Here is a 25,786-nt window from a genome sequence, read left to right on the forward strand (position 1 = left end):
TGCCTCCAACCATGGATGTCTCTGCAGGCCAACTGCCTTTGAAAGATTAACAGACTCTGATTAAGTTAGTGGGTCAGAAACACTGTTTCCGAGCTGTTTTTCACCCACCCCTCCACCACAATCATCTGAAGACATCATGCCCTATACTTGGCCAGACTTCATCAGCGACCGCCTTCTCCAAAGCTCCAAAATCTCTTTGATCGTTTTCTTTCATTTCCGGCTTCTATAATTAAAGCTGTACGTTTGCATTTCTGGTAGAAGTGAAAAGCTGAGGAAGGGGGTGTTTCGTTGGAATTACTGATTTAATTGCAGCTGCAGATTCTTCTAGCCGGGGAGAAGGATTGTAGAAGGAAAGCTGAGTCTGTTCTATGGTAGCCCAAATTTGGGAGGTGACTGTTAGCATTTTTTTTTCTCCAACTCACACATTACTAAAAAGGCAAAAAGCTTCTGTCGGTTGCAGCTTCCTTCATCCCGCATCAATTTAGTACCGTGTATCTGATGAAGAAAGCCGCTTCTCACACAATCGTATGCCCTTTAATATGAGTTGGAGAAAATGTCACCGTGTTTGTTCTGATATTGGACTGAGAGAGAAACCCTTTCTACCGAAAGTTCACAGGTGGATAATCCCATCTCCCCCAGGTACTGTTCTGACTGAGGCTTCCCAAGAGCACAAAGCAAACTCCTTGTCCTGACAAAAAACTCTTTTATTAATTCACTGCGAATTCTGCTCATTCACATCCAGCAAAGTCTTTCAAGGGAGGATTTTACAGTCACAGACCACATCTGGCTTGGAGAGCTGCCAGGCCGATATCTGCAAAACTTGGCAAGGAGTCTCGGAAAGTCACGAATCAATTAAGCGAACTAATTGTCTCCTGCAAACTCCACTCCCCTATCGCTCCTCTTTTATTCCCTCTGGGAAGGGCCATTCACCGTCCACCTCTGGCCTTATTCCCAAGTCAATCACTGTTCTTTAGCTATTCCCTTCCTCTGGCAACTCTGCGCATGTGCACACTGGGAACAGGCTCCAACTGTTCGTCTGCCTCACTGATGCCCGACTCTGAAGGCAGCTGACAACTGGCATATGGCTCTGGCCCCCTCTCTGCCTCCGACACAGAGCCCTCATCAGACCCTTCTGTGTGGCTTAGTGGGCGTGGCAGGGGAAGGATACTGCAAAATCCCCATTTCCTCCCAATGAGCTGGGACTCGGGAGGCGGAGAATAGATGGGGGTGGGGCCAGTCAGAGGTGGTATTTACCGGTTCTCCAAACTACTCAAACTTTCCCCTACCGGTTCTCCAGAACTGGTCAGAACCTGCTGAATACCACCTCTGCCTTACTCCCAGGTCGACCCCTGTTCTTTAGCCGTTCCCTTCATCTGGCAACTCTGCGCATGCGCACACCGGGAACAGGCTCCAGCTGTTCCTCTGCCTCACCGTTGTCCGACTCTGAAGGCAGCTGATAACTGTCAGATGGCCTTGGCCCCATCTCTGCCTCTGACACAGAGCTCTCATCAGAGCCTTCCCCAGACTCCAGGACTGGCCCAGGTTCCTCCCCAACCTCCTCACTGTCCGAATCTGCTGCCAGCTCTGCTGGCAGGCCACAACACCAGTATGCTGGGGGTTTCTGGGAGTTAAAGTCCACAGGTCTGATTGTTACCAGGGTTTCCATCTGATTTAGATGCTCATGCAGCGTCAGAATCCAGAAGCCTGTTTTTCCTTCTGCATCCTTGATTTGCTCTGCTCCCCAGAAAGAGCCTCACCCCGAGGCCACACAAGGGCCTAAAATTTGTCGTTTGTTCTCTCTCTCCCCTTTGCAAACATTATTCAGTCACCGCAGACAGGGGCCTGGCTTGGCACCCGGGTTCTCACTTTTCTTGTGCCCATTCGGGCAAGATTGACCTAAATAGCGAAACAAAGAGAGACCTTTCTTGTTTATGACTTTGGCTGTGTGAATCATAAAATCCACACCAAGCCCGTTTCCTTTCCAGCTCCAGCCAGGAAACGGGTGGGTGCTGTCTTTGGACATGAGGAGCGTCTGAGGGGGCTGGAGTCAGGCGGAGGTCACTGCGAGGCACTGGAAGAATCCCAGCCGGATGTGACCCCTGGGGGGGGGTGTCTTCAGCAAAGGACCTCTTGGGATTGCAAGGGGGGGGGATCTAAAACGTTACTTGGGACTTTGTAAATCTTTCAAACAGTCCCTGCGCTATGGAAAAGCAGAAATGCTCCCTGCTGAAAAGGGGTAGGTAGGGTTAGGGAGTCACACAAATGGGCTGGAATTAATTACAGTTCCACTAAATTTGAAGATTTCCATGGGGGTATAGAACCCCTTCCAGTGACTAAGACACTGAGCTTGTCGATCAGGAAGATCGGCAGTTCGAATCCCTAACGCCACATAGCGGAGTGAGCTCCCGTTACTTGTCCCAGTTTCTGCCAACCTAGCAGTTCGAAAGCAGGTTAAAATGTGAGTAGAAAAATAGGAATCACCTTTGGTGGGAAGGTAACAGCCTTCGGTGCACCTTCGGCATTTAGTCACAGCGGCCACTTGACCACAGAGGCATCTTTGGACAGCGCTGGCTCTTTGGCTTTGAAACAGAGATGAGCACTGCCCCCTAGAGTCGGGAACGACCAGCACATATGTGCGAGGGGGAACCTTTACCTTTTTATAAAGTCCCTGTCTTGGCTTTCCAAAAGAGTGCAAACTGTTCCCCCCTTGCAATAGCAACACGTTGTGTCTTTTCCCAGTTTTTCCACATCTCACACTGGGGGGATGTTGCGGTATTCTTGTGTAGGTCTTCTTGAATCTGAAAAGGCAGGAGACCTGATGTTTGGCACAGCAATAAAACACAGCATGATATTTTTTTTTCCCAATGGATTCTTACTGAAGACATCGTTACAGAATAAAATCACGCAAAGGAAAAAGGAAATAAAGGAAAAGGAGAGTGGTGAGAAGAAGGGAAAGGAAAAAGGAGAAAAGAAAAGCAAAATATAAAGAAATTACTTCCAATCTTCATTGCAGCAATAAATGCATTTCAATTTTATTCTCTCTCTCTCTCTCTCTCTCTCTCTCTCTCTCTCTCTCTCTCTCTCTCTCTCTAAGATTACATAATGACTTCTCTCCTTTCCATCTAACCTTGGTAATCGGCAAACCCATAGATCACAATTATATTTTTTCTATTATCAGTAAAAAAAAGGAAGTCCACAAAGGATTTCCAGTTACTAACAAATGTAGTTATTGTCTTTTCTCTAATTAAACAAGTCAATTTTGCACATTCTATCATCTTCACCAACCATTCCTCCATTGTGAGTATTTCAGAGTCTTTAAATTTCTGTGCATATTATTTCATTGGGAATGGTAGGGACCATAAGCATTTAGGAAAGGGTTTTCTGAAAAGCAGTGGCTGAAAATGTGATCAGCTCTCATGCTAATATAACTTTACACCTTCTTCAACCTGTTTCCCTATCTGTATTTAGACAACAGTTCTCAAGACTTCCCGTGAGTCTTGTTGACTTAACAGTCAGGACTTTCCAAGTTGAAAAAAAGTGTATCTATATCTCAGGGTAGAATTGTGAACTTGGTGTTAAGTTGGTTCTTTGCAGCTGTTTCATTACCCAACTTGGTAATAGTATCCATCCTGAGTGAGTCTGGTGGTTTCCTGCCTGCTTATATGCAGTAGCTTGCCATGCCAGATTTGGTGAGGGTATCTTGACTTCCTTGGTGGTTCCTTGATTAGAGTGTTACTTTCTGCCTGATTTTTTGTCTGGTATTAATCCCTGCTTGTCTGAGAGTGGGCTACTTAGATGGATATGTTCTAGTCTTTTTGTTTCCTCCCTAGGTTTTTGTTTATTGTCTCTTTTGACTGGTATGTAAATATAGTTTATCTCTAGGGGTTTGTTGAAGGCTGATTTGTCTGAAAGACCAGCTTCTGGGAATTGCCTAACATTTTTGGACTTGGCTTGATGTAAGACGCTAATAGTTTCCCAGATGAAACTGTGGCTTGGTCTTTCCATATGTTGCGAGATGAAGGAGGGCTCGCCATATCTTTTGAGACCTGGTAGGTGTTTGTGGATGCACAAACCCTATACCCTAATCATTTTTACACAATATGCAGTTAGGTGACTATTTTCCCCTAATTTTGACAGTGTTTCCTGGTATTTGCGTCCGTGTGTGTGCGTGTGCATGCATAGGTGTTATATATCATGGAGGCTTCATTCAGACTTTTTATGCTCAAGATGGCAAGAAGTGTGATTCTTCCCAGACTTTTCCAAAAATATGGGGTAGCTGTTACTTAAGTTACAATTTCTTTATAACTTAAGAACTTGGTCCTTAACACCAATAAGACCAAGGAGCTTATAGGGGACTATAGAAGGAATAGATCAGACATCCAGCCCTTGGTTATCAAGGGGACCAAGTGGAGCAAGTGGTCAGTTTTAAGTTTCTGGGTGTTATCATAAAAGAGGACCTGTCCTGGGGCGCTCACATTGCAGCCCTGGTCAAAAGGGCCCAGCAGAGATTATACGACCTGAGACTTCTCCGGAAACAGCAACTGGATGAAAAACTGCTGGTGACCTTCTACCGCTGCATCATAGAGATTATTTGAACTTATTGCACTTGTGTATGGTTTGCCAATTGCACAGTGGCAGATAAGAGAGCGCTCCAGAGGGTCAACGTCATTGCCCAGAGGATCATTAGTTACCCTCTCCCCTCTTTGGGAGAGCTTTATAGCTCCCGCTGCCTTAAGAAAGTTCAAAACATTCTTAAAGATCCATCTCATCCTGGCCACCCCCTTTTTTTTTTAACTATTACCATCTGGCAGACGGTACAGGATTAATAAAAACAAGGACAAATAGGCTGAAAAACAGCTTCTATCCCAGGGCAGTAACTATACTGAATTCTATGGAACAGTGCGTATGGTATAATATTAATGAAATATTGGGTTTTCATTCAATTATATAGCATGTGAAGGATGTGTGTTTATGTTTTTATTTCTATAGTTATAATGTACCCTGAAGATGGCATTTAATTTCGTTGTACGATGTGCAATGGCAATAAACTAAATAATTTTTTAAAAAATTATTTCATCTACAGGTTGTAAGAGTACATATAGTTTTATTGGCCCATTTAATGGCACCTGATTTTTTTTTATTTCTTATTTCTTATCTTTTTTTTTCTTTGTTTCACAGACAACTTTATCTCAAGAGCTACGAGACAGTCAACGGACTCGATGCATCATAATCCACCTACCATTGAACTCTTACACCGCTCCAGATCCCCCCTCACCGCCAATCACAGGCCTTCCCCAGAGTCTGAACAGCGGACCTTGAAGTCCCCCCTGGAGAACACTATTCGTCGCCTCTCGCCAGCTGAGCGGCTCTTGGGCACGCGACACCAAGAGAACAACCATCAGGAGTCTTATCCTCTCTCGGTATCTCCGGCTGAAAGCAACCATTGTCCGACACCGTCGGAAGTTGCTCAGAAGCCTTCCAGCCCTCGCCAGGAAAATACCAGGGTCATCCAGTTGATGCCTAGTCCGATAATGCACCCCTTGATACTGAACCCCCGACACTCAGTTGACTTCAAAGCTTCGAGGTTGTCTGAAGATGGGCTGCACAGAGAGGTGAAGCCCATCAACTTGTCCCACCGCGAAGAGTTGGCGTTCATGAACCACATCATGGTGTCCGTCTCGCCCCCTGAAGAGCACGCAATGCCAATTGGGAGAATCGCAGGTCAGTACCATGTATTTATCTGTTTTGATTTATTTAGGGGGTTTATATTGCTGCCTGTTCGTGCGTGGAGACTCGAGGCGGCTTACAGAATATGAAACCTCATACAAAAGCAATAAAACGAAAATATATCAAGAAGGTCGGACGATATGATTGAAAGGAAGGCGGGGGCTGGAATAGAAAGCCCAGAAGTTAGGCAGTAGAAGAGGGTAGAGATGGGAGGAATATTTAGGCCAAAAATCCAAGGATATAGATAGAATTAGAGGTGAAAGGGAGAAATAAGGGAGGCAGGTCAAAAAAAGCATAGCAACTAAAACATCGAGGCGGGCAAATAGACAATGGTTAAATAATTTTTTTTTTCCTATTGTGGTTTGGACTTGCCTTTTCGTTTCTTTTCTATAAGGCATAGCAACTTTAACTGAAGCTGGCAATGAGATGATGAAGGGATATTTTTTTTGCTGTTACCTGGAGTTATTCTTCCTTACCTCCCCTCTCTTTCTTTATTTTTTCTTACTTTATTTTTCTTCTTTGGACATGGGACATGCTTAATTTTTTATGCATTGATAGCTAGATAGGAGAGACAGAAGTTAGAAGGGAAGAGATATTAAAAGACAAAGTATCAAAGAGGAGAGTTGCTAAAGATGACGATGTTAAGTATTACTGTTATTATATCATTATATGCTATTACATCATCATCATTATTATTATTATTATACAATTGTATCACAGTGGCCAGTTGTTTCGCCGGATTTGGCATTGGTTACTAGTCGGGCCCCACCCAGAGGCCTAGGACGTTGTAACGTATTTTCGTAATATGCATGCAGATCCAAGCAGTGCGGCTTTTTGCATTTGACTGATGGTGATTTTGTCAATTTTTAACTGTTTTAAATGTAATTCCAGTGCTTTTGGAATAGCACTCAGTGTGCCAATTACCACTGGAATTACCACTGCTAATTGGCACACTGGGTGCTCTTCCAAAGCATTGTTGTTGTTGTTGTTGTTGTTATTATTATTATTATTATATGAATACTAAAGCAAAGATTAATATGATGACTGCTTAAATGTGATTGCACCCAGACCACACACTATTTAATGAAATTTGGATTGAATGTAATACAAATAAAATAAATAAAACTTAAAAAAACAAATAATAAGAGTTATATAATAAATTAATATACTAAAATTACCACTCGCCCCAGATCACACGAGTCATTTAATGGGCTCCACCCCGCTCTGGGTTCCCCAAGCCTGCTTGCAGGACCAGATCTTCAGCGCCTTCTGGAAAAGTGCTAGAATGGGGACCATTCTAATCTCTTGGGTGGGGGGGATGTTCCAGAAAGGGGCCACCACAGAGAAGGCCCTTCTTCTGGGTCCCACCAGGTGTAACCATGCCTATCATGGTTGTCTCTTTAGAACAGGAGTGGGCTATGGCCCTTTTGTGGACTTCAACTCCCAGAATTCCTGAGCCAGCCAGGAATTCTGGGAGTTGAAGTCCACAAGTCTTAAAGGGCCCATACTTCCCCACCTCTGCTTTAGAATAAAACCCACAGCTTTCACTAACAGGGATGCATCTGCACACTTCTGTGCCTTAGCTAGATCCATGTCCCAGATTTCTCCTAAAAATGCAGAATGGGCCACAAGCTGAACCAGGATTATGCAAGGGAATAGGGAAGGCAGGGATGCACTACACACTCCTCAACTAACAGACACAATTTGGACTCAAATTTCCATTGCTAACCAAAGTGGTTGTTAAGGGACTCTCACCCGATTTTATCGCCATTTTTTCATGGTTGTTTAGCACAGGGGTCCCCAACCCCAGCCTGAGGACCAATACTGGGTCTTGAGCAATGGTGAAATTCAAATATTTTTACTACTGGTTCTGTGGGCGTAGCTTGGTGGGCAGGGTGTAGCTTGGTAGATGTGGCAGGGGAAGGATGCTGCAAAATCTCCATTCCCTCCCCACTCCAGGGGAAGGATACTGCAAAATCTCCATTCCCACCCCACTCCAGGGGAAGGTTACTACAAAATCTCCATTCCCTCCCCACTCTAGGTGAAGAATACTGCAAAATCTCCACTCCAGGGGAAGGATACTGCAAAATCTCCATTCCCACCCCACTCTAGGGGAAGGATACTGCAAAATCTCTATTCCCACTCCAGGGGAAGGTTACTGCAAAATCTCCATTCCCACTCCAGGGGAAGGATACTGTATAATCTCCATTCCCTGCCCACTTCAGGGGAAGGATACTGCAAAAGCTCCATTCCCACCCACTTTGGGGCCAGCCAGAGGTGGCATTTGCCAATTCTCCAAACTACTCAAAGTTTCCGCTACCAGTTCTCCAGAACCTGCTGGATTTCACCCCTGGTTTTGAGCCTTTTGGAACTGGGCTGAGGAAGTGGTGGGCGAGCGTGCTCGCTCATCTCCATTTGTGTGAGTAATGGATAAGCACATGTGTCCATGCTCCATTTGCCCATGGGGATTGTGGCAGGTGTGTGTGCCTGCTGCTCACGCAAAAGAAGCTGCATGTACGCTTGCCCAATGCTCGCACGGACCCACCCCCTCTCTGCCCCTGTTCCCCCCACCGGTCCGTAAAGCTGGGAAGTTTGGGGAACTCTGGTTTAGCCTATCACTGCGGTCTTTAAGTGAATCACATGTTGTTAGGCGAATCTGGCTTTGACTCTTCCCGAGATCTTTTCCAGTTCTGATTGCTCTCAGAATAAAAATATATTTACGCTTCTTTTAAGAAGGAAAAATAGTTTATTTATTTTGGCCAGCTGTAGTTTTAGGAAACTTATGTTAATAAAACTGGGGACAATTTTTTGGACAGAATAAATAGTCTTCGCTTTCTCGTTAATCTTTCTTGATTTTTTTCCCACTCATAACGTTTCTCAAAAAAAAAGATGTTTATTTTGTGACTGATAAAAATGCTGTGGTTTAAGAGGAATAAATCTCCTATTGTGGCTAGGGAAAGGAGTAAGGGAAATAGACCAGCCTAGAAAAATTAAGGGTTGTCATTCTCAGTGAATAGAAGAATTTTAAGATGGATTTCAATGCCTTCCATCCAATTTCATGTAGCTTCTAAATTGCCCTGTTCTTGCTAAAGCAGAAAAGGTTCTTTCATTTATCTACAGCATTTCAATTATTGCTTTGGTAACTCCTTTTTTTCTAAAACCAGCACAGTCTCCAAAGTTCTGTATGCAGATTAGAAGGAACGTAGTCCACGCCACATTTGTAATAGATGTGACGTGCCTGGAATGGAAATGATAAACAAGCCAGCAATCTCGAGACATTCATACAGTTTCGTGATTGTTTTTATTACAGTCATCCAGAATGTAAACCGTTCAGGGAGCAGAGAAGCAGGGGCAGAGGTGGCTCACAGTCAGCGGTGAAATTCAATTTTTTTTTTTTAACTAACGATTCTGTGGGCGTGGTTTGGTGGGCGTGGTGTGGTTTGGTGGGCGTGGCAGGGGAAGGATACTGCAAAATCTCCATTCCCTGCCCATTCTGGGGCCAGCCACAGGTGGCATTTGCCGGTTCTCCGAACTACTCAAAATTTCCACCACCGGTTCTCCAGAAGTTATCAGAATCTGCTGGATTTCACCCCTCCTCACAATCCAGATAATGACGAAAGCTCAATGCCCAATAAAAAGGAAAGTTGTTGTGTAGAGAAAGATGTTGGGGCAGTGTTGGCTGGGGAATTCTGGGAGTTCAAATCCACATGTCTTAAAAGTTGCTTAGGTTGAGAAACAGCTCATTAGGGAGTGATGGATTTAACCCAGGATGGTTTGAATTAGCTTTGCCTGTTTTCTTGCGAACTCCCTGCCACAAGGAAGAACCGAGAACAGGGATCAACCTGTTGGTCTCAAGACCTGGGCAGGGTCCCCCTTCCATCAACCACAACTCTGTTTTCTGACCTACGGCCTGTGCTCATCTGGGACCCAAAATGATCAGAACTGGAGTTCAGGTTGATCGTTCCTTCGCTTTATGGAAATGTTGAGTGTCAGACTTTGCAAGAAACATCTCCGATCTCCCCAGAGCTGGACAAAAAAGAGAAGATGGCTCAGGGCTTCTATCACAGAATAGAATAGAATAAGAGAGTTGGAAGGGACCTTGGAGGCCTTCTAGTCCAACCCCCTGCTTAGTCAGGAAATCCTGTACCATTTCAGACAAACGGTTGTCCAGTCTCTTCTTAAAAACTTCCAGTGTTGAAGCATTTACAACTTCTGGAAGCAAGTCATTCCACTGATTCACCGAACTGAATTGAATTGAATCAAATCGCATGTTCTCCATAGTGAGGGGAGGAGTATCCAGGATGGGTTGACTTTATACTCTCGTTGATTGGACTGAGTCAGATAGGTTTTTTGGACACGCCCCTGATCCACCAGGTACCGCCCAGTTATCGACTCAGTCCCTCAACTGGATGGTTTGCCATCCTGGGTCTCCAATAATCTTGAATAATTTTAAAGAAAGCGAAAAAAAAAATCCATTTTCTCCCTACCACAGCAGCCGCATGCGAGCTGGACAGCTCCCTGAGCTGCGAAAGAATGGCCAAAGGTCCCCCCCCCCCCCAGGGCAGCACGCTGCCCAGGCCTCTCTGAGTGAGACAAGCATCACTCAAAAAAGAAATCTGCTGGACAAGCAGGAGACAAAAGGGCACAAGCCTTCCAAAGGTTATAACTCGAGGAGTACCTGTAATCTCCATGGAGAGATCTCCTTCTGATTTTCTGCTTGTTTTCTTCATCTTGTTAAATGGCTGGCCAATAAAACACAGTTTTTTTGTGTTCATAATTTTTCTTCTTAAGTCTTTGTTTCAATTTGAAAGTATTCCAACATTTACTGCAAAGTGGGGCGATTTCATTTATCAGCTAAGAAGGAAACTAGAACATGGGTATCCAACCTTGAGCACTTTGAGACTTGCGGACTTCAACTCCCAGAATTCCCCAGGTAAAGATTCCCCTCGTACATATGTGCTAGTTGTTCCCAACTCTGGGGGGGGGGGGTGTGCTCATCTCCGTTTCAAAGCCGAAGAGCCAGCGCTGCCCGAAGACGTCTCCGTGATCATGTGGCCGGCATGACTAAATGTCGAAAGCACGGAATGCTGTTACCTTCCCACCAGTTGTTCCAACTGTCAGGAAATTTCTCCTTAGTTCTAAGTTCCTTCTCTCCTAGGTTAGTCTCCATCCATTGCTTCTTGTCCTGCCCTCAGGTGCTTTGGAGAATAGCTTGACTCCCTCTTCTTTGTGGCAGCCCCTGAGATATTGGAACACTGCTATCATGTCTTCTCTAGTCCTTCTTTTCATTAAACCAGACCACCCACTGTGTGTCGCAGTGGTTAGAATGCAGTACTGCAGGCTACTTCTGCTGTCTGCCAGTTGCCTGCAATTTGGCAGTTCGAATCTCACCAGGCTCAAGGTTGACTCAGCCTTCCATCCTTCCGAAGACAGTAAAATGAGGACCCAGATTGTGGGGGCCATAGGCTGATTCTGTAAACCGCTTAGAGAGGGCAATGAAGCGGTATATAAGTCTTAACTGCTATTGCTACCCAGTTCCAGCCACTGTTTCTTATCTAAAACATACAAAGTCATGTGCTTGCAACCTCCATCTTGACTTAATGTGACTTGTCCCCACTGACAACTCAACATCTAAGCCTTCGAGACCAGTTCGGTAATGACTTCTTGTTACCACTCCTAGGATCCAAAGAAATATTAAGGAGATTTTTGAAGCAAAGCAATTTGGCTCGGTGCAAAAACACAAACCCCATGGAGTCACTGTAAAAATATGTGTTCTCCTCAATTGATTATTTTTAATAAAATGTTTTTTATTAGATAAATATTAAAAACATTGGACAAAGTGTGACATTTCTGGCATAATCATTTCCATAGAGATTTTTTACAGCAATAACAGTTTATATCCTTTACATAGGCATGTGCAGTCCAGTCAAATTACCTACCCATTAATTCCTTTCATTGTATACCATATTTTTCAGAATATAAGATGTGCCTTTTTCCCCTCCAAAAACAGGCTGAAAATCTGGGTGCGTCTTATATACTGAATACAGCATTTTTTGCCTCCCGAAGCAATGCCCCCTTCACCAAAATGGCCCTGCAGAGCCTTTAGGAGCCTTGCAGAGTGTTCCTGGGGGCTGGGGAAGGCAGAAATGAGTGAAAAACTGGTCTTTTTTTGCTCAATTTTGCCCCCCTCCCAAGTCCCCAGGAGCACTCTTCAAGCCTCCTAAAAGCTATTCAGCCCTTTTTTGAAGAAAAAAAAAACGGGCCCGTTTTCATGAAAAATGGGCCGTTTTTGGGAGGTCTGCAGAGTGCAAAAACTTTTTTTTTAATTTGCCTCTTCAAAACCTTGGTGCGTCTTATACTCTGGTGCGTCTTATACTCTGAAAAATACAGTAGTTACTATCAGTACATATACATATCCAATTCCTACCTATCGTACAATATTCATACCATATTCTCCAGTTCTTAACTGATCCGTGTTTTTTCTGTCCCATCCTTTTTCCCTCGTTTCTAACCATCAGTACCATTTGTCCCAGAGTTCGTGGTATTGTCTCACCCTTGTCTTTGAGCTCTAAAGTTACCCTGTCCATTCCTGCGCACGTCAGGATCTTCTTTATTATTTCTTGTTCGGGGTGGGTGGGGAGAGGATCTCTTTACTTTTCCAGTTTTGTACAAAGACCAGTCTTGCTGCCGTTAAAATATGCAGCATCAAATATAATTCACCTTTGCTATATTTTTCTTTTGTGAGCCCTAATAGAAATAGTTCTTGTCTCAACTCTATCCTCAATTGATTTATTAGGTGAATTCGACACAGCAAATTAGCCTGTAATCCATTTGGAGACTACTCAGTCAACGGTAAAAAAAAACATCAAAACGCTAAACTTTGAGATATAAATCAGTCCCAGGACAGATTCCATGCAGGGCTGACTTCCTGATGAGAAGAAGGCTCTCAGCGTCAAAAGAGGGTGGGAGTATTGAAAAAGAGACTTGGTTTTGGTTCCTGGAGATGTGCTTGTTCCTCCAGTTAGACCAGTTTCACGTTAAATGTCACATCCTCTCTGTGCAGTATGTGGAATGTAGGGAGTGAAAAGCAGTTGGGGGCATTGCGTTGCGTGGCCTCCTAGCTTCAGCGGAAGTGGAGAATTTTCTGCCTGTAGAAAGGATGCGCGCGGGAAATACACAGAGCATGAGGCTTTCTCCAGGGATGCTGAAAAAAAGTCAGTGTATACCCTGTCCTTGCAGTGCTTCCAGGGTCTTGCGATCAAAACTTAGATACTTGGCAAGCAGCGTGCATGGCTGATGGTTACAGAATGTTGGGCTCACATGATTGCACATCTGCACCCATCCCAGAGAGCTTCTGAGAAGCAGAATCAATTGAGGCCAGCGGTGTACAGTGACAGCCAAAAACGCCAATGCAATCCTAAATTGCGTTAATATACAACCAAGATCAAGTGAGGTACTAATACCACTTTATAAAGCCTTAGTAAGACCACACCTAGAGTACTGCATCCAGTTTTGGTCACCACACTATAAAAAAAATATGTTGAGACTTTAAGAAAAAATGCAGAGAAGAGCAACCAAGATGATTAGGGGACTGGAGGCTAAAACATACGATGAACGGTTGCAGGAACTGGGCATGGCTACATTGGGTCTTTATTTTGGGGGGGTTGTTGATAAGAGGAATGGCTGTGTTTATTATTTAATGTTATATGACCCAGGTTATGCACAGTATATATGTGACTGTACGAAAATGAAAATGGAAAATAAAAACACATTTACAGATCAAACCCCCAAGCCCCTGGAGCGAACCAGCAGTAGCAGAAGCTGGAACCCACCCCCCTATAGAGGGATACAATCAAGATCAAGTGAGGTATTAATGCCACTCTATAAAGCCTTAGTAAGACCACACCTAGAGTACTGCATCCGGTTTTGGTCACCACACTATAAAAAAGATGTTGAGACTCTAGAAAAAGTGCAGAGAAGAGCAACCAGGATGATTAGGGGACTGGAGACTAAAACATACGATGAATGTTTGCAGGAACGGGGTATGTCTAGTCTAGTGAAGAGAAGGACCAGGGGAGACATGATAGCAGTCTTCCAATAATTGAGTGGCTACCACAGAGAGGAGAGGGGTCAAGCTATTTCCCAAAGCACCTGAAGGCCAGACAAGGAATAATGGATGGAAATTAAACAGGGAGAGATTCAACCTAGAAATAAGGAGGAACTTTCTGACAGTGAGAACAATCAACCGATGGAACAGAAGTTCCCTTCGGAAGTTGTGGGAGCTTCATCGCTTGAGACTTTCAAGAAGAGATTGGACTGACCTTTTTCGGAAATGGTGTAGGGTCTCCTGCTTGGGCAGGGGGTTGGACTAGATGACCTATAAGGTCCCTTCCAACACTGTTAATCTGTTAAAGAGATCAGGCTCACGGAGGGTCAAAAAAGTCAAGTAAGTGGGCCATACCTGCACAGTTTTCACCATGTTGTACATGTAACACGTTAAAGAAAAGGAAAAGGTCATTTGAGCATGGCTGCCATCTTGTCTTTTTTGACACGCCCTCCTCCCCCAGAGGCACCCCTGGAAATAAGGCCACCATCTTTACTTTCCCTATTATTATTATTTTATTAACCTTGTTCCAGAATGATGATGTTCAAAAAAGAACAAGGGAAGATGGAAGCTTTGTATTGAAATGAATTAGAGCAAAGTATGCCATTCCACAACCCGCCATCTTGACTGGGGAATGCTGGGAGTTGAAGTCCACGGGCCTTAAAGTTGCCACGGTTGGGGAACCCTGAATTAGAGGGTTTCTTTAATTGAATGAGTGAAACAAGTGTGGCCTATTTTTCAGTTTAATCAAGCTTGCTACCCCTTGCAAGGGGAAGCCTTTTTCATGTCATTTATACCTCCCAGTTTGCCTAACGAATGAATTAAATTAGCCTTAGAAAAATAAACAAGTCAACTCTTAACTTTCATCACCTTTGATTAAAATTAGACCTTGCAATTGAGAACTTCCTGCACCATTAATCAGAGGGTACCTATCCCAATGAACCTGATAGGCAGGAATTCATTGTATATATTGGATGTCCTCCCCAGTAAATTGCATCTCTGGTTCCAGGATAGGCAAGTTTAGAAGTTGGTTTGATTGCTAAACTCACATCAGGAGATATACATCTGCATTGGCCCTTCAGCCTTACATAGGATCCATAAGGCACTGCTGAAGATCAGAAGACTCATATCTGATGCAGAAGAGTGTGTGTGTGAGAGAGAGGGAGGGGGAGAGAGAGGCAAAGAGGGGGAGAGAGAGAGGGAGAGAAAGGGAAAGGGAGAAAGGGAAAGAGAGAGAGAGAAAGGGAGGGGGAGAGAGGCAAAGAGGGGGAAGGGAAAGAGGTGGGAGGGGAAGAGAGAGAGAGAGAGAGAAAGGGAGGGGAGAGAGAGGCAAAGAGAGGGAGAGGGGAGAAGGAAAGAGAAAGAGAGGGAGGGGGAGGGGGAGGAAGGGAAAGAGAGAGAGGGAGGGAAAGAGAAAGAGAGGGAGGGAGGGCGCAGCTGGGCAGATGTGATAATTGCCTTCCACTCATCACTCTTATTGATTTATTTGTATACCGCCTTTACAGGCAGTCCTCAATTTATGACCACAAAATTTCTGCTACTAAGTGAAACATTTGTTAAGTGAATTTTGCTTCATTTTACAACCTTTTCTGCCACACTTGTTAAGTGAATCGCTGAAGTTCTTAGGTTAGGAAGACAATTGTTAAGGGAATCCGGCTTCCCCATTGACTTTGCTGGTCAGATGGTGGCAAAAGGGGATCACACAACTCCAAGACATTGCAAGAGCCAAGGTGGCGCAGTGGTTAAATGCAGCACTGCAGGCTACTGCTAGATCAGCAGTTCAGCGGTTCAAATCTCACCGGCTCAGGGTTGACTCAGCCTTCCATCCTTCCGAGGTTGGTAAAATGAGGACCCAGATTGTTGGGGGCAATATGCTGACTCTCTGTAAACCGCTTAGAGAGGGCTGAAAGCCCTATGAAGCGGTATATAAGTCTACTGCTATTGCTATTGCAACCATCATAAATATGAGTCAGTTGCCCAGCATCTGAATGGTCACGTGTCCATGAGGAGACTGTAATGGTCATAAGTGTGAAAAATGGAAATAAGTCACTTTTTTCAGAGCCGTTTGTAACTTTGAACAGTCGTTAAATGAACTGTGGTAAGTTGAGAACGACAGTATTTTTCGGAGTATAAGACGCACCAGAGTATAAGACACAAGGTTTTGAAGAAGAAATTTTTTTAAAAAAAGTTTTTGCACTCTGCAAACCTCCCAAACTGGCCTGTTTTTCACAAAAACGCCCCCCTTCCCCCCCAAAAAAAGATCATGAATAGCCCTTAGGAGGCTTCTAGAGTGCTCCTGGAGGAGTGGGGGGCCAAAAGTGAGCAAAAACGGCCCATATTTCACAAAAATAGGCCTGTTTTCTGTCAAAAAAAGAGCATGGATAGCCTTTAGGAAGCTTATAGAGTGCTGCTGGGGGCTGGGGGGGGCAAAAAACGGAGCATTTTTTGCTAATTTCTGCCCTCCCCAGCTCCCAGGAGCTCTCTGAAAGCCTTCTAAAAGCTATGCATGGCCATTTTGGTGAAGGCACAGGGTTTCGGGAGGCAAAAAATGCTGTATTCAGTGGATAAGACGCACCCAGATTTTCAGCCTCTTTTTTGAGGGAAAAAGGTGCATCTTATACTCCCAAAAATACAGTACCTGTATTCGTTTTACAAATAACTCAAGGCAGCAGATGTATCCAACACACCTTCCTCTTCCTATATTTCACACAACAACAACCGTATGAGGTGTGTCAGGTTGTGAGAGAGAGGTCACCTGAAAGTCACCCAGCTAGATTTCATCCTTAAGATGGGACTTGAACTCACCGTCTCCTGCATTCAGACCTGGTGTCTTAACCACTTGACCAAAGTTGCTATCCATTGTGTTTGGATTTAGGCCCAATCCTCAATAAAGTTTCAGATACATTTATTATGGCTGTTTGGACCAGTGGCGGGTTCCATATTTTGTTGCCACCGGTTCACCCCATGCATGCCTGCTAACTTCCATGCTTGCGCCCGACCTTCTGCACATGTCACTTTGCTCGCCCGCGCCCCTTTGGCGCATGTGCTCGGCCTCAAAACTGTGTCTAAATAGGATGGCATAGAGCTGGGGCGGGTAGGCAGGCTCACCCGTGATTTCCGCTACCAGTTTGGGCAAACTGGTCCGAAGCAGCTGAATTTCACTTCCGGGTAGGACCATTGACAACTGCTGGATGGTTTCAAAGATGTCAGAGGTGCAAAGGAGCCAGGTGAGCAAAATGGAGAGACCCATAGAAGCACCTGTTGTAGTTTGCATGGTAGCAGTATCTGTTGGAGTAGCAGCCTGTTGATAGATTCCTTGGCGTTTTTTGCATCAGGCTGCAAAAAAAATAAGCAACCACTAGATGGAGATAAAGCCCCTACTCTTTGCTGCCATCTGGTGGCCACCCAAATTTGTGCAGCCCAGATACAGCAGCTCTATTTTCATAGCAAACCAGTAGAGAATAGCCAGCAATTGGATTTGGATTTATTATTACATTTATATGCCGCCCTTCTCCCCGAACGGCTGGGAAAAGTGATTTAGATACTGAAGAAATCTAGGATTTCTTATTTGGTCCTTTTGTGATCTAGAGGCCTTCAAACCCAAGATTCCACCACCAGCAAGGTGCTGTTTTCCCCTGAAAGACTGCAGAAACAACCAAATCTAAAAGCACCGTTTGAATACATTTATTTTTATTTTTAAATCAACATAAAAAAAAATTCTCATCCATTACATAGAGCATGTTGTTTGGTTACAAGTGTTTTTGCATCCATATTCTCAATTACATATACAATCACAGATTTTCCGTCTAATGTAACTAGATACCTCACTTTCATTGTACAACATATATTCAATTACGATTAATATTTCTTTCTTTTCAATAAACCTAATTCCCTTACATTCTTGATCGTCTGTTTAGTAACAACATACCTTTATACAATCACTTATCCCCTTCTGAATATTTTGCATACAATGATCATATTGTTTGAAGACGTTTTGACTCCCCCTCTCTCCCCAAAAATCAAACTGTTAACTCTTGTTTCCAGGCCTCATTTATCCGAAAGGATTACGGCATTCTTGAGCCTCTAGCATTTGTGGCATGCACAGTAAAGCAGTCATACAATCACAAAACCCCGGACACTGGGGGGGGATTTTGCATTATCCTGAGTGACCTTTGCGTTCAGAATGACAAATTGTCTCTCTTATTTAGAGCCGATAAGTGCAAAAGCAGGTGGCAGAATTAACTGTTGGCAGAGTTCTCTAATATTCAAAATAGCTCTTCTCCTTCTGATAAAGGTGTGTCTTGTGTGAGTTGAGTTCAGAATTTGAAATCGGGAAGTCCGCTAGTTCCGTATGAGAGATGCAAGGCAGGGGTGGCTTCCCGTCGGCATTACTCCCGGTTCGTCACGCAAAAAAGTTTGTGTCAGGCTGCAAAAAAATAAGCAACCACTAGATGGAGATAGAGAAAGCCCCTACTGTTTGCTGCCATCTGGTGGCACACAAAAGGTGCGCAAAAAGTGCACGTGCACCTTAAAAGGTCTGCACATGCGCACATTAGAAAAGGGGGGGGAATTACATTTTTCCAATGAAGATTGTTCTGCAGTTGTGCGGGAACAGAAAATCAAGATGGCGCCGCCGAACATAGAACCGGTTCAGGCGCGTGACCAGCCGAATTACTACCTACTCAGCCAAACCAGTCTGAACCAGTAGGAGCCCACCTCTGATGCAAGGGGACACTCGGGGGTGGTGGAATAGTGGCCCCAAACTTCATTTTGTTTAATTTCCTAAAGTTGGCTGGAACAGCGCTATACAAACCATTCGTCAACGAGAGATTCTTTAGTTGCACAGAGGGGATAGTCGGCGACGGGAAGGTAGTCCTCAACTTACAGCAGTTCATTTAGTGACTGTTCAAAAGTTACAACAGCATTGAAAAAAGTGACTTACGACCATTCTTCACCCTTAATCATCATTACAGCATCTCCAGGGTCACGTAATCAAAAGTCAGGCACTTGGCAATTGACTCATATTTATGACGGTTGTCGTGTCCCGGGGTCAAGTTGATCCTGTTTTGCGACCCTCCTGACAAGCTAAATCAAAGGGGAAGCCGGATTCACTGAACAGCTGTGAGACTAACTGAACAACTGCAGTGATTCACAACTGTGGCAAGGGAGGTCGTAAAATGGGGCCAAATCCATTTCACAACCATCTCACTTAGTGAAATAATTTTGGACTCCATTGCAGTCATACATGGAGGACTACCGGTACACAAATTTGTGTGTGTGTGTGTGTGTGTGTGTAAGTAAACCCATATAGGTAGTCCTTGATTTACAACCATTTGTTTCGTGACCATTTGAAGTTACAAAGTATTTTAAAAAGTGACTTATGACCATTTTTCACACTTATGACCATTGTGCCATCAGAATCGTGATCAGAATTCAGGCATTTGACAATTAACATATAGTGTTTATGACAGCTGTGCTGTCCCGGAGTTATGTCATCACCATCTGTAACCTTTCCAGCCAGTTTCCAACAAGCAAAGTCAATGGGGGAAGGCCAATTAGAATAGAATAACAGAGTTGGAAGGGACCTTGGAGGTCTTCCAGTCTGACCCCCTGCTCAGTCAGGAAACCCCATAGCATTTCAGATACATGGTTGTCCAGCCTCTTTTTTAAAACTTCGGGTGTTGGAGCATCCACAACCTCTGGAGGCAAGTCGTTCCACTGATTCACCGAACTGAATTGAATGGAATCGCATGATTCAGTTCATTTCACAACTGCCTCACTTAGCAACAGAAATTTTGTGCTCAGTTGTCGTCATAAGCCGAGGATTACCTGTAATCTCCATGGAGAGACACCTTCTGGGGTCTGCTTGTTTTCTTCGTCTTGTTAAATGGCTGGCCAACATAACACACTTTTTTGTGCTCACAATTTTTCTTCTTAAGACTTGCAATCTTCAACTCCCAGAATTCCCCAGGTAAAGGTTCCCCTCGTACATATGTCCTAGTCGTTCCCGGCTCTAGGGGGCGGTGCTCATCTTCGTTTCGAAGCCGAAGAGCCAGCGCTGTCCGAAGATGTCTCCGTGGTCATGTGGCCGGCATGACTCAATGCCAAAGGTGCACGGAACTCTGTTACCTTCCCACCAAAGGTGGTTCCTATTTTCCTACTTGCATTTTTACGTGCTTTTGAGCTGCTAGATTGGCAGAAACTGGGACAAGTAACAGGAGCTCACTCCATTACACAGCGCTAGGGATTCGAACCACTGAGCTGCTGACCTTCTGATCGACAAGCTCAGCGCCTTAGCCACTGAGCCACCGCATCCCAAGGTTGGAGATTGCTAAATAGAAGATTGCTTCACGTCCTACCACAGGAGAAGGAAATATTCTTTTGGCCTAATAGAACATCAGAAGAACAGAACTCAAATTATTTATCATCATTTATTCTGTTTGTAATGCAATCCTTTGTAAAAACCCTCTTGAGAGGTTTGTGGGGAGATGTTCTGTTTTCCGTTGATCCTAACCATAAGCAGGATAGGGTGGAACTGAACCGGAATTGGCAATGAGGAAAGGGAAGGAAATACAATTCTTGACTCCATCTGGTTTTTGTTCTGGGATTATTATTATTTTTAAACATATAACCCACACATTCAAACTGCCATTTCTTTTCACAAGGAAGGAAACATATAAAAAAATAACTTGGGAAAGAAGATTTAGGAATGGAATAGAATTCTTTATTGGCCAAGTGTGATTGGACACACAAGGAATTTGTCTTTGGTGCCTATGCTCTCAGTGTACATAAAATAAAAGATACATTCGTCAAGAATCATACAGTGCAACACTTAATGATAGTCATGGGGTACAAATAAGCAATAAGATCATACTAGGAAACGAATAAATATAAATCATAGGGATGCAAGCAACAAAATTACAGTCATGCAGTCATAAGTGGGAGGAGATGGGTGATAGGAACAATGAGAATAGCAATAGTAATGCAGACTTAGTTAATAGTTTGACAGTGTTGTGGGAATTAGTTGTTAAGCAGAGTGATGGCATTCAGGGGAAAAACTCTCCTTGTGTCTAGTTGTTCTGGTGTGCGGTTGAAACAATTTATGTCCAGGATGTAAGGGCTCTGTAGATATTTTCATAGCCCTCTTTTTTACTCATGCAGTGAACAGGTCCTCAATGGAAGGCAGGTTGGTAGCCATTGTGTTTTTTCTGCAGTTCTAATCATCCTCTGAAGTCTGTGTCTGTCTTGTTGGGTTGCAGAACCAAACCAGACAGTTATAGAGGTGCAGAAAAATAAAAATAAAAGTTATTCATCCAGAATTGCTGCATATTTTAGGACAGTGTTTCACAAATCTGGCAACTTTTACGATGTGTAGCCTTCAGTTCTCAGAATTCCTCAGCCAGTCTACTAATCTGGCCTAGATAGCAATAGCACTTACACTTATATACCGCTTCACAGTGCTTTTACAGCCCTATTTAAGCGGTGTACAGAGTCAGCCAATTGCCACCAACAATCTGGGTCCTCATTTTACCCACTTCGGAAGGATGGAAGGCTCAGTCAACTTTGAGCCTGGTGAGATTCGAACTGCCAAATTGCAGGCAGCCGGCGATAATTCAGTGGCCTTTTTGGAATATACTGTATATATTAGAAGAAAAATTCAGTCCAACAGTCAAGGGATGTAACTGTAATACCTACGGAATAATTGCTCTGCTTTTAATGTTTTTTATGGAAAAGCTGTGTTAGATAGAGGCAAGTGAAATATTGCTAAATCCATGTTAGGTTTATGGTGCATGGTTCTGCTAATCTATACAGGTTGTCCTCCACTTACAATAGCTCATTTAGTGACTGTTCAAAGTTACAACGGCATCGAAAGGTTCTGACAGGTTATGGAGAACCGGTAGCAGAAATTTTGAGTAGTTCAGAGAACGCAAATGCCACCTCTGGCTGGCCCGAGAGTGGGGTGGGAATGGAGATTTTGCAATATCCTTCCCCTGGAGTGGAGAGAGAATGGACATTTTGCAGTATCCTTCCCCTGGAGTGGGGTGGGAATGGAGATTTCGCAGTATCCTTCCTCTGTCACGCCCACCAAGCCACACCATGCCCACCAAGCCACGCCCACAGAACCAGTAGTTAAAAAAATTGAATTTCACCACTGCCCTACATCATCAAAAGGGCAACAACAGCGCAGAGACAGAAGCACGCTGTAAACCCTAAACCTAAAATTAACCCCTAAACCTAACCCCCCTAAACCTAATCCTAAACTTAACCCTTAACCTAACCCTAAACCTAATCCTAACCCTAAACCTAAACCTAATCCTAAACCTAACCCTAACCCTTAACCTAACCCTTAACCTAACCCTAAACCTAACCCTAAACCTAACCCTTACCTTAAGTTGAATCGGCTTGCTTTCAAAGCGCTATTTAAAGCGCCCTTCTTTCTCCGCGCTGGCTGTTGTCGCCCTGTTGATGATGTCAGCGACGGAGTTTAATCGGGCGCGGTTTAGTTGAGCGCGGTTTTGACGGGTCACGCATGGTTTTATGTATGTAAACATATTTTTTACCATCCTTGGAAGGATGAGTCAACCTTGAGCCAGTCAGGATCGAACTGCTGGCAGTCGGCAGATTTAGCCTGCAATACTGCATTCTAACCACTGTGCCACCATGGCTTCTTTTTCTCTTGGCACATCTCGGCTATTAACACCTCCTGGAACCTGGTCTTTTTAATGGATCAATTTTATTCTGAAATGTCGCTTTATAATTAGTGTCAATTGCTTTGGGATTCTTTGCAAGGAGCAATAGTATCTCAATACTTTGCGCAGAGAAATCAGAGTCGCGTGTGACAATTTCTGGCAACTTTCCTGGAGGTGAGTCAGTGGTGGCCAATTAACCAATTCATTTCCGGCAGGAACCTTTGGAAGACATTTCTGTTGTTCTCTTTCCAGACTGCAGACTCCTTTGGGATTACGTCTATCAGTTGCTCTCCGACAGCCGGTACGAAAATTTCATCCGATGGGAGGACAGAGATTCCAAAATATTTCGGATAGTGGACCCAAATGGGCTGGCCCGGCTATGGGGAAACCATAAGGTAGGAAGAACCCAGCACGATGGTTGGTTATCTTGCATAGATTGTGAATTAATTGATTGGGGAGGAGTGGAGAAAGAATAAAAACGACTCTGCTAAAAGAAACAGAAAGGAGTTAGATGTAGGCCAGAAGAGAAATTATGTAATCTTCTATAAATCCTCATGATATTTGTTTGTTTGTAAAAAAAAAAAAAGGTATTGGCTGCCCACCTTACCACAGGTAAGACATAAATAAAACGCTATGAAGATCCAAATTCTGTGGCCTGGTTTAAAGTAGGGGAGGGCAGGAGCGGGTTGAGTAAGAGGTGGGATTTGTTGTTCATCTACCCATCACTCCTAATGTGATGAAGGGGGTGGCAGATGTTCCAAAGAGCTGGCACAACAGTAGAGAAGGCCGCTCTCCTGGGCCCTGCCAACCAGAACACCCTGGCCAACACGGCCCACAGTAGGCCTTCTCTGCTGGGATGGGTAAGGCGGGCGGATGGATAGATGGATGGATGGATAGACAGATAGATACATATGATCAGATATGATATGATCAGATGATAGAGATTAGATAGATAGATAGATAGATAGATAGATAGATAGATAGATAGATAGATAGATAGATAGACAGACAGACAGACAGACAGACAGACAGACAGACACTGGGAGATAGATAGATAGATAGATAGATAGATAGATAGATAGATAGATAGATAGACAGACAGACAGACAGACAGACAGACAGACAGACAGAGATAGATAGAGATAGAGATAGATAGATAGATAGATAGATAGATAGATAGATAGATAGATAGATAGATAGATAGATAGATAGATAGATAGATATAGATAGATAGATAGATAGATAGACAGACAGACAGACACTGGGAGATAGATAGATAGATAGATAGATAGATAGATAGATAGATAGATAGATAGATAGATAGATAGATAGATAGATAGATAGATAGATAGATAGATCTGGATGGATAGATCTGGATGGATAGATCTGGATGGATAGATATGAATAGAGAGAGAGAGAGAGATGGATAGATAGATAGATAGATAGATAGATAGATAGATAGATAGATAGATAGATAGATAGATAGATAAATATGGATAGATAGATAGATATGGATAGATAGATAGATAGAGATAGATAGATAGATAGAGATAGATAGATAGATAGATAGATATAAATAGATATAAATAGATATGAATAGATAGACAGACAGAGAGACAGACAGACAGACAGACAGATAGATAGATAGATAGATATGATCAGGATAGACAGATAGATAGATAGAATCAGATAGATATGATCAGATGATAGATAGATGGATGATAGATGATAGATAGATAGATAGATAGATAGATAGATAGATAGATAGATAGATGATAGATAGACAGACAGACAGATAGACAGACAGATAGATATGATCAGATGATAGATAGATAGATAGATAGATAGATAGATAGATAGATAGATAGATAGATAGATAGATAGATAGATAGATAGAATCAGATAGGTATGTTCAGATAGATAGAGAGGGGGGCAGGGATCAGATAGATAGATAATAAAATAAAATAAGGATAAAAATACTGCTTTAGAGTAGAAGAGGTATCTCTCCCCTATTTCATTTCTTCTGCATTACTAACTGAACATGTGGGAATTTCTTAGACCAGAAAAAAAAATATCCAGGGTGGCTCTCTAGGGCTTTGCAAAACCCACCGTCCCAGAGTTCCCCATGAATCCCTTTCCCACCAGGATCCTGTGGGAACCATGTTTCATTCGGGAATATTTACTTCCAGAAAACGTCCTCCATTTTGGGGCACAGTTCTCCCATCACTAGTGCATTCTGGGAATCTTGCAGGAGGGGACAATCTGACATGTCCTTATTTGGGGTGTGCTTGTTGCAAATATTCAAAGAAGACGGGGTGCGGGGTCATTGGATACTTTGGACCATTGGTGGTGTGAGGACTTTGCTTCTCAAATTTCTGGCAGGAAGAAGTCTACACTAGCCGGGGTCCCGTGTAGCGCAAGGACCAAAGCTGATGAGTGGGTGGTTAGGAATTCTAGTCCATGCTTTCATTCCTTTCCAGTGAAGTCTGCTTATGTCGGCTCTTCCATGTAGGCTCTGCCCAGCCTTATGGTGATGGAGAGGGCTGAAAAAAAGACACAGGCAGATGGCATCTGCTGCTAATTTTGATAGTAGGCAATTGACTTTAATAGCACAACTCCTCTTTCATTGTGTCAATCCACAGGAAAAGGATCCCAGGCTGCCCTGTATCCTGAGGGGAGGGGGGGGGAGAGATCACAGCTGTCTGGAAGTTGGTGAAAACCAATGGAAGGATCATATATGATCAAAACTCCCTATCTTCCTTCCTTTCCTCTCCTTCCTTCCTTTGTCCTTCCTTCCTTCTTTCCCTCCCATTTATTTCTCTTCCTTCCCTCCCTCCCCTTCCTTCTTTTCTTTCTCCTTCCCTCCTTCCTAGCTCTCCCTCCATCCCTTCCTTCTTTCCCTTCCCTTTCTTTCTCTTCCTTCCTTCCTTTCTTTTCCTTTCCCTCACATTCCTTCCTTCCTCTTTCTTTCTCTCTCTCCTTCCTTCTTTCCTCTTTCTTTCGTTCTTCCTTTCTTTCTTTCCTTGTTTCCCTCCCCTTTCTTTCTTTCTTCCTCTTTCCTTCCTTCCTTCCTTTCCCTCCCTCCCTCCCTTCCTTCTTTCTCTCCTCTTTTTTTTCCTTCCTTTCTTTCTCTCTCCTTTCCTTTTTCTTTCTCTTTCTACCTCCTTCCTTCCTTCCTTTTTTATTTCTTTCTCCTTCCTTCCTTCCTTCCTTTTTTGCTGTGAAATGTCATTGCTATTTATTGATTTTTTTTTAAAAAAATCTA

The 25,786-nt window shown here is 43.6% G+C and overlaps 1 protein-coding gene across 1 annotated transcript in view; it reads left to right on the plus strand.

Moving 5' to 3' along the window:
- ETV6 (ETS variant transcription factor 6) overlaps positions 1 to 25,786 on the plus strand; it is a 140,719-nt gene that overhangs the window by 110,147 nt on the left and 4,786 nt on the right. The window contains exons 5-6 of the mRNA XM_032222084.1: positions 5,179 to 5,721; positions 22,774 to 22,916. Of these exons, the coding sequence (XP_032077975.1) occupies positions 5,179 to 5,721; positions 22,774 to 22,916 (686 nt within the window). The remainder of the gene's footprint in view (positions 1 to 5,178; positions 5,722 to 22,773; positions 22,917 to 25,786) is intronic.

This window comes from Thamnophis elegans, chromosome 7 (genome assembly GCF_009769535.1).
Source record: "Thamnophis elegans isolate rThaEle1 chromosome 7, rThaEle1.pri, whole genome shotgun sequence".
NCBI lineage: Eukaryota > Metazoa > Chordata > Lepidosauria > Squamata > Colubridae > Thamnophis > Thamnophis elegans.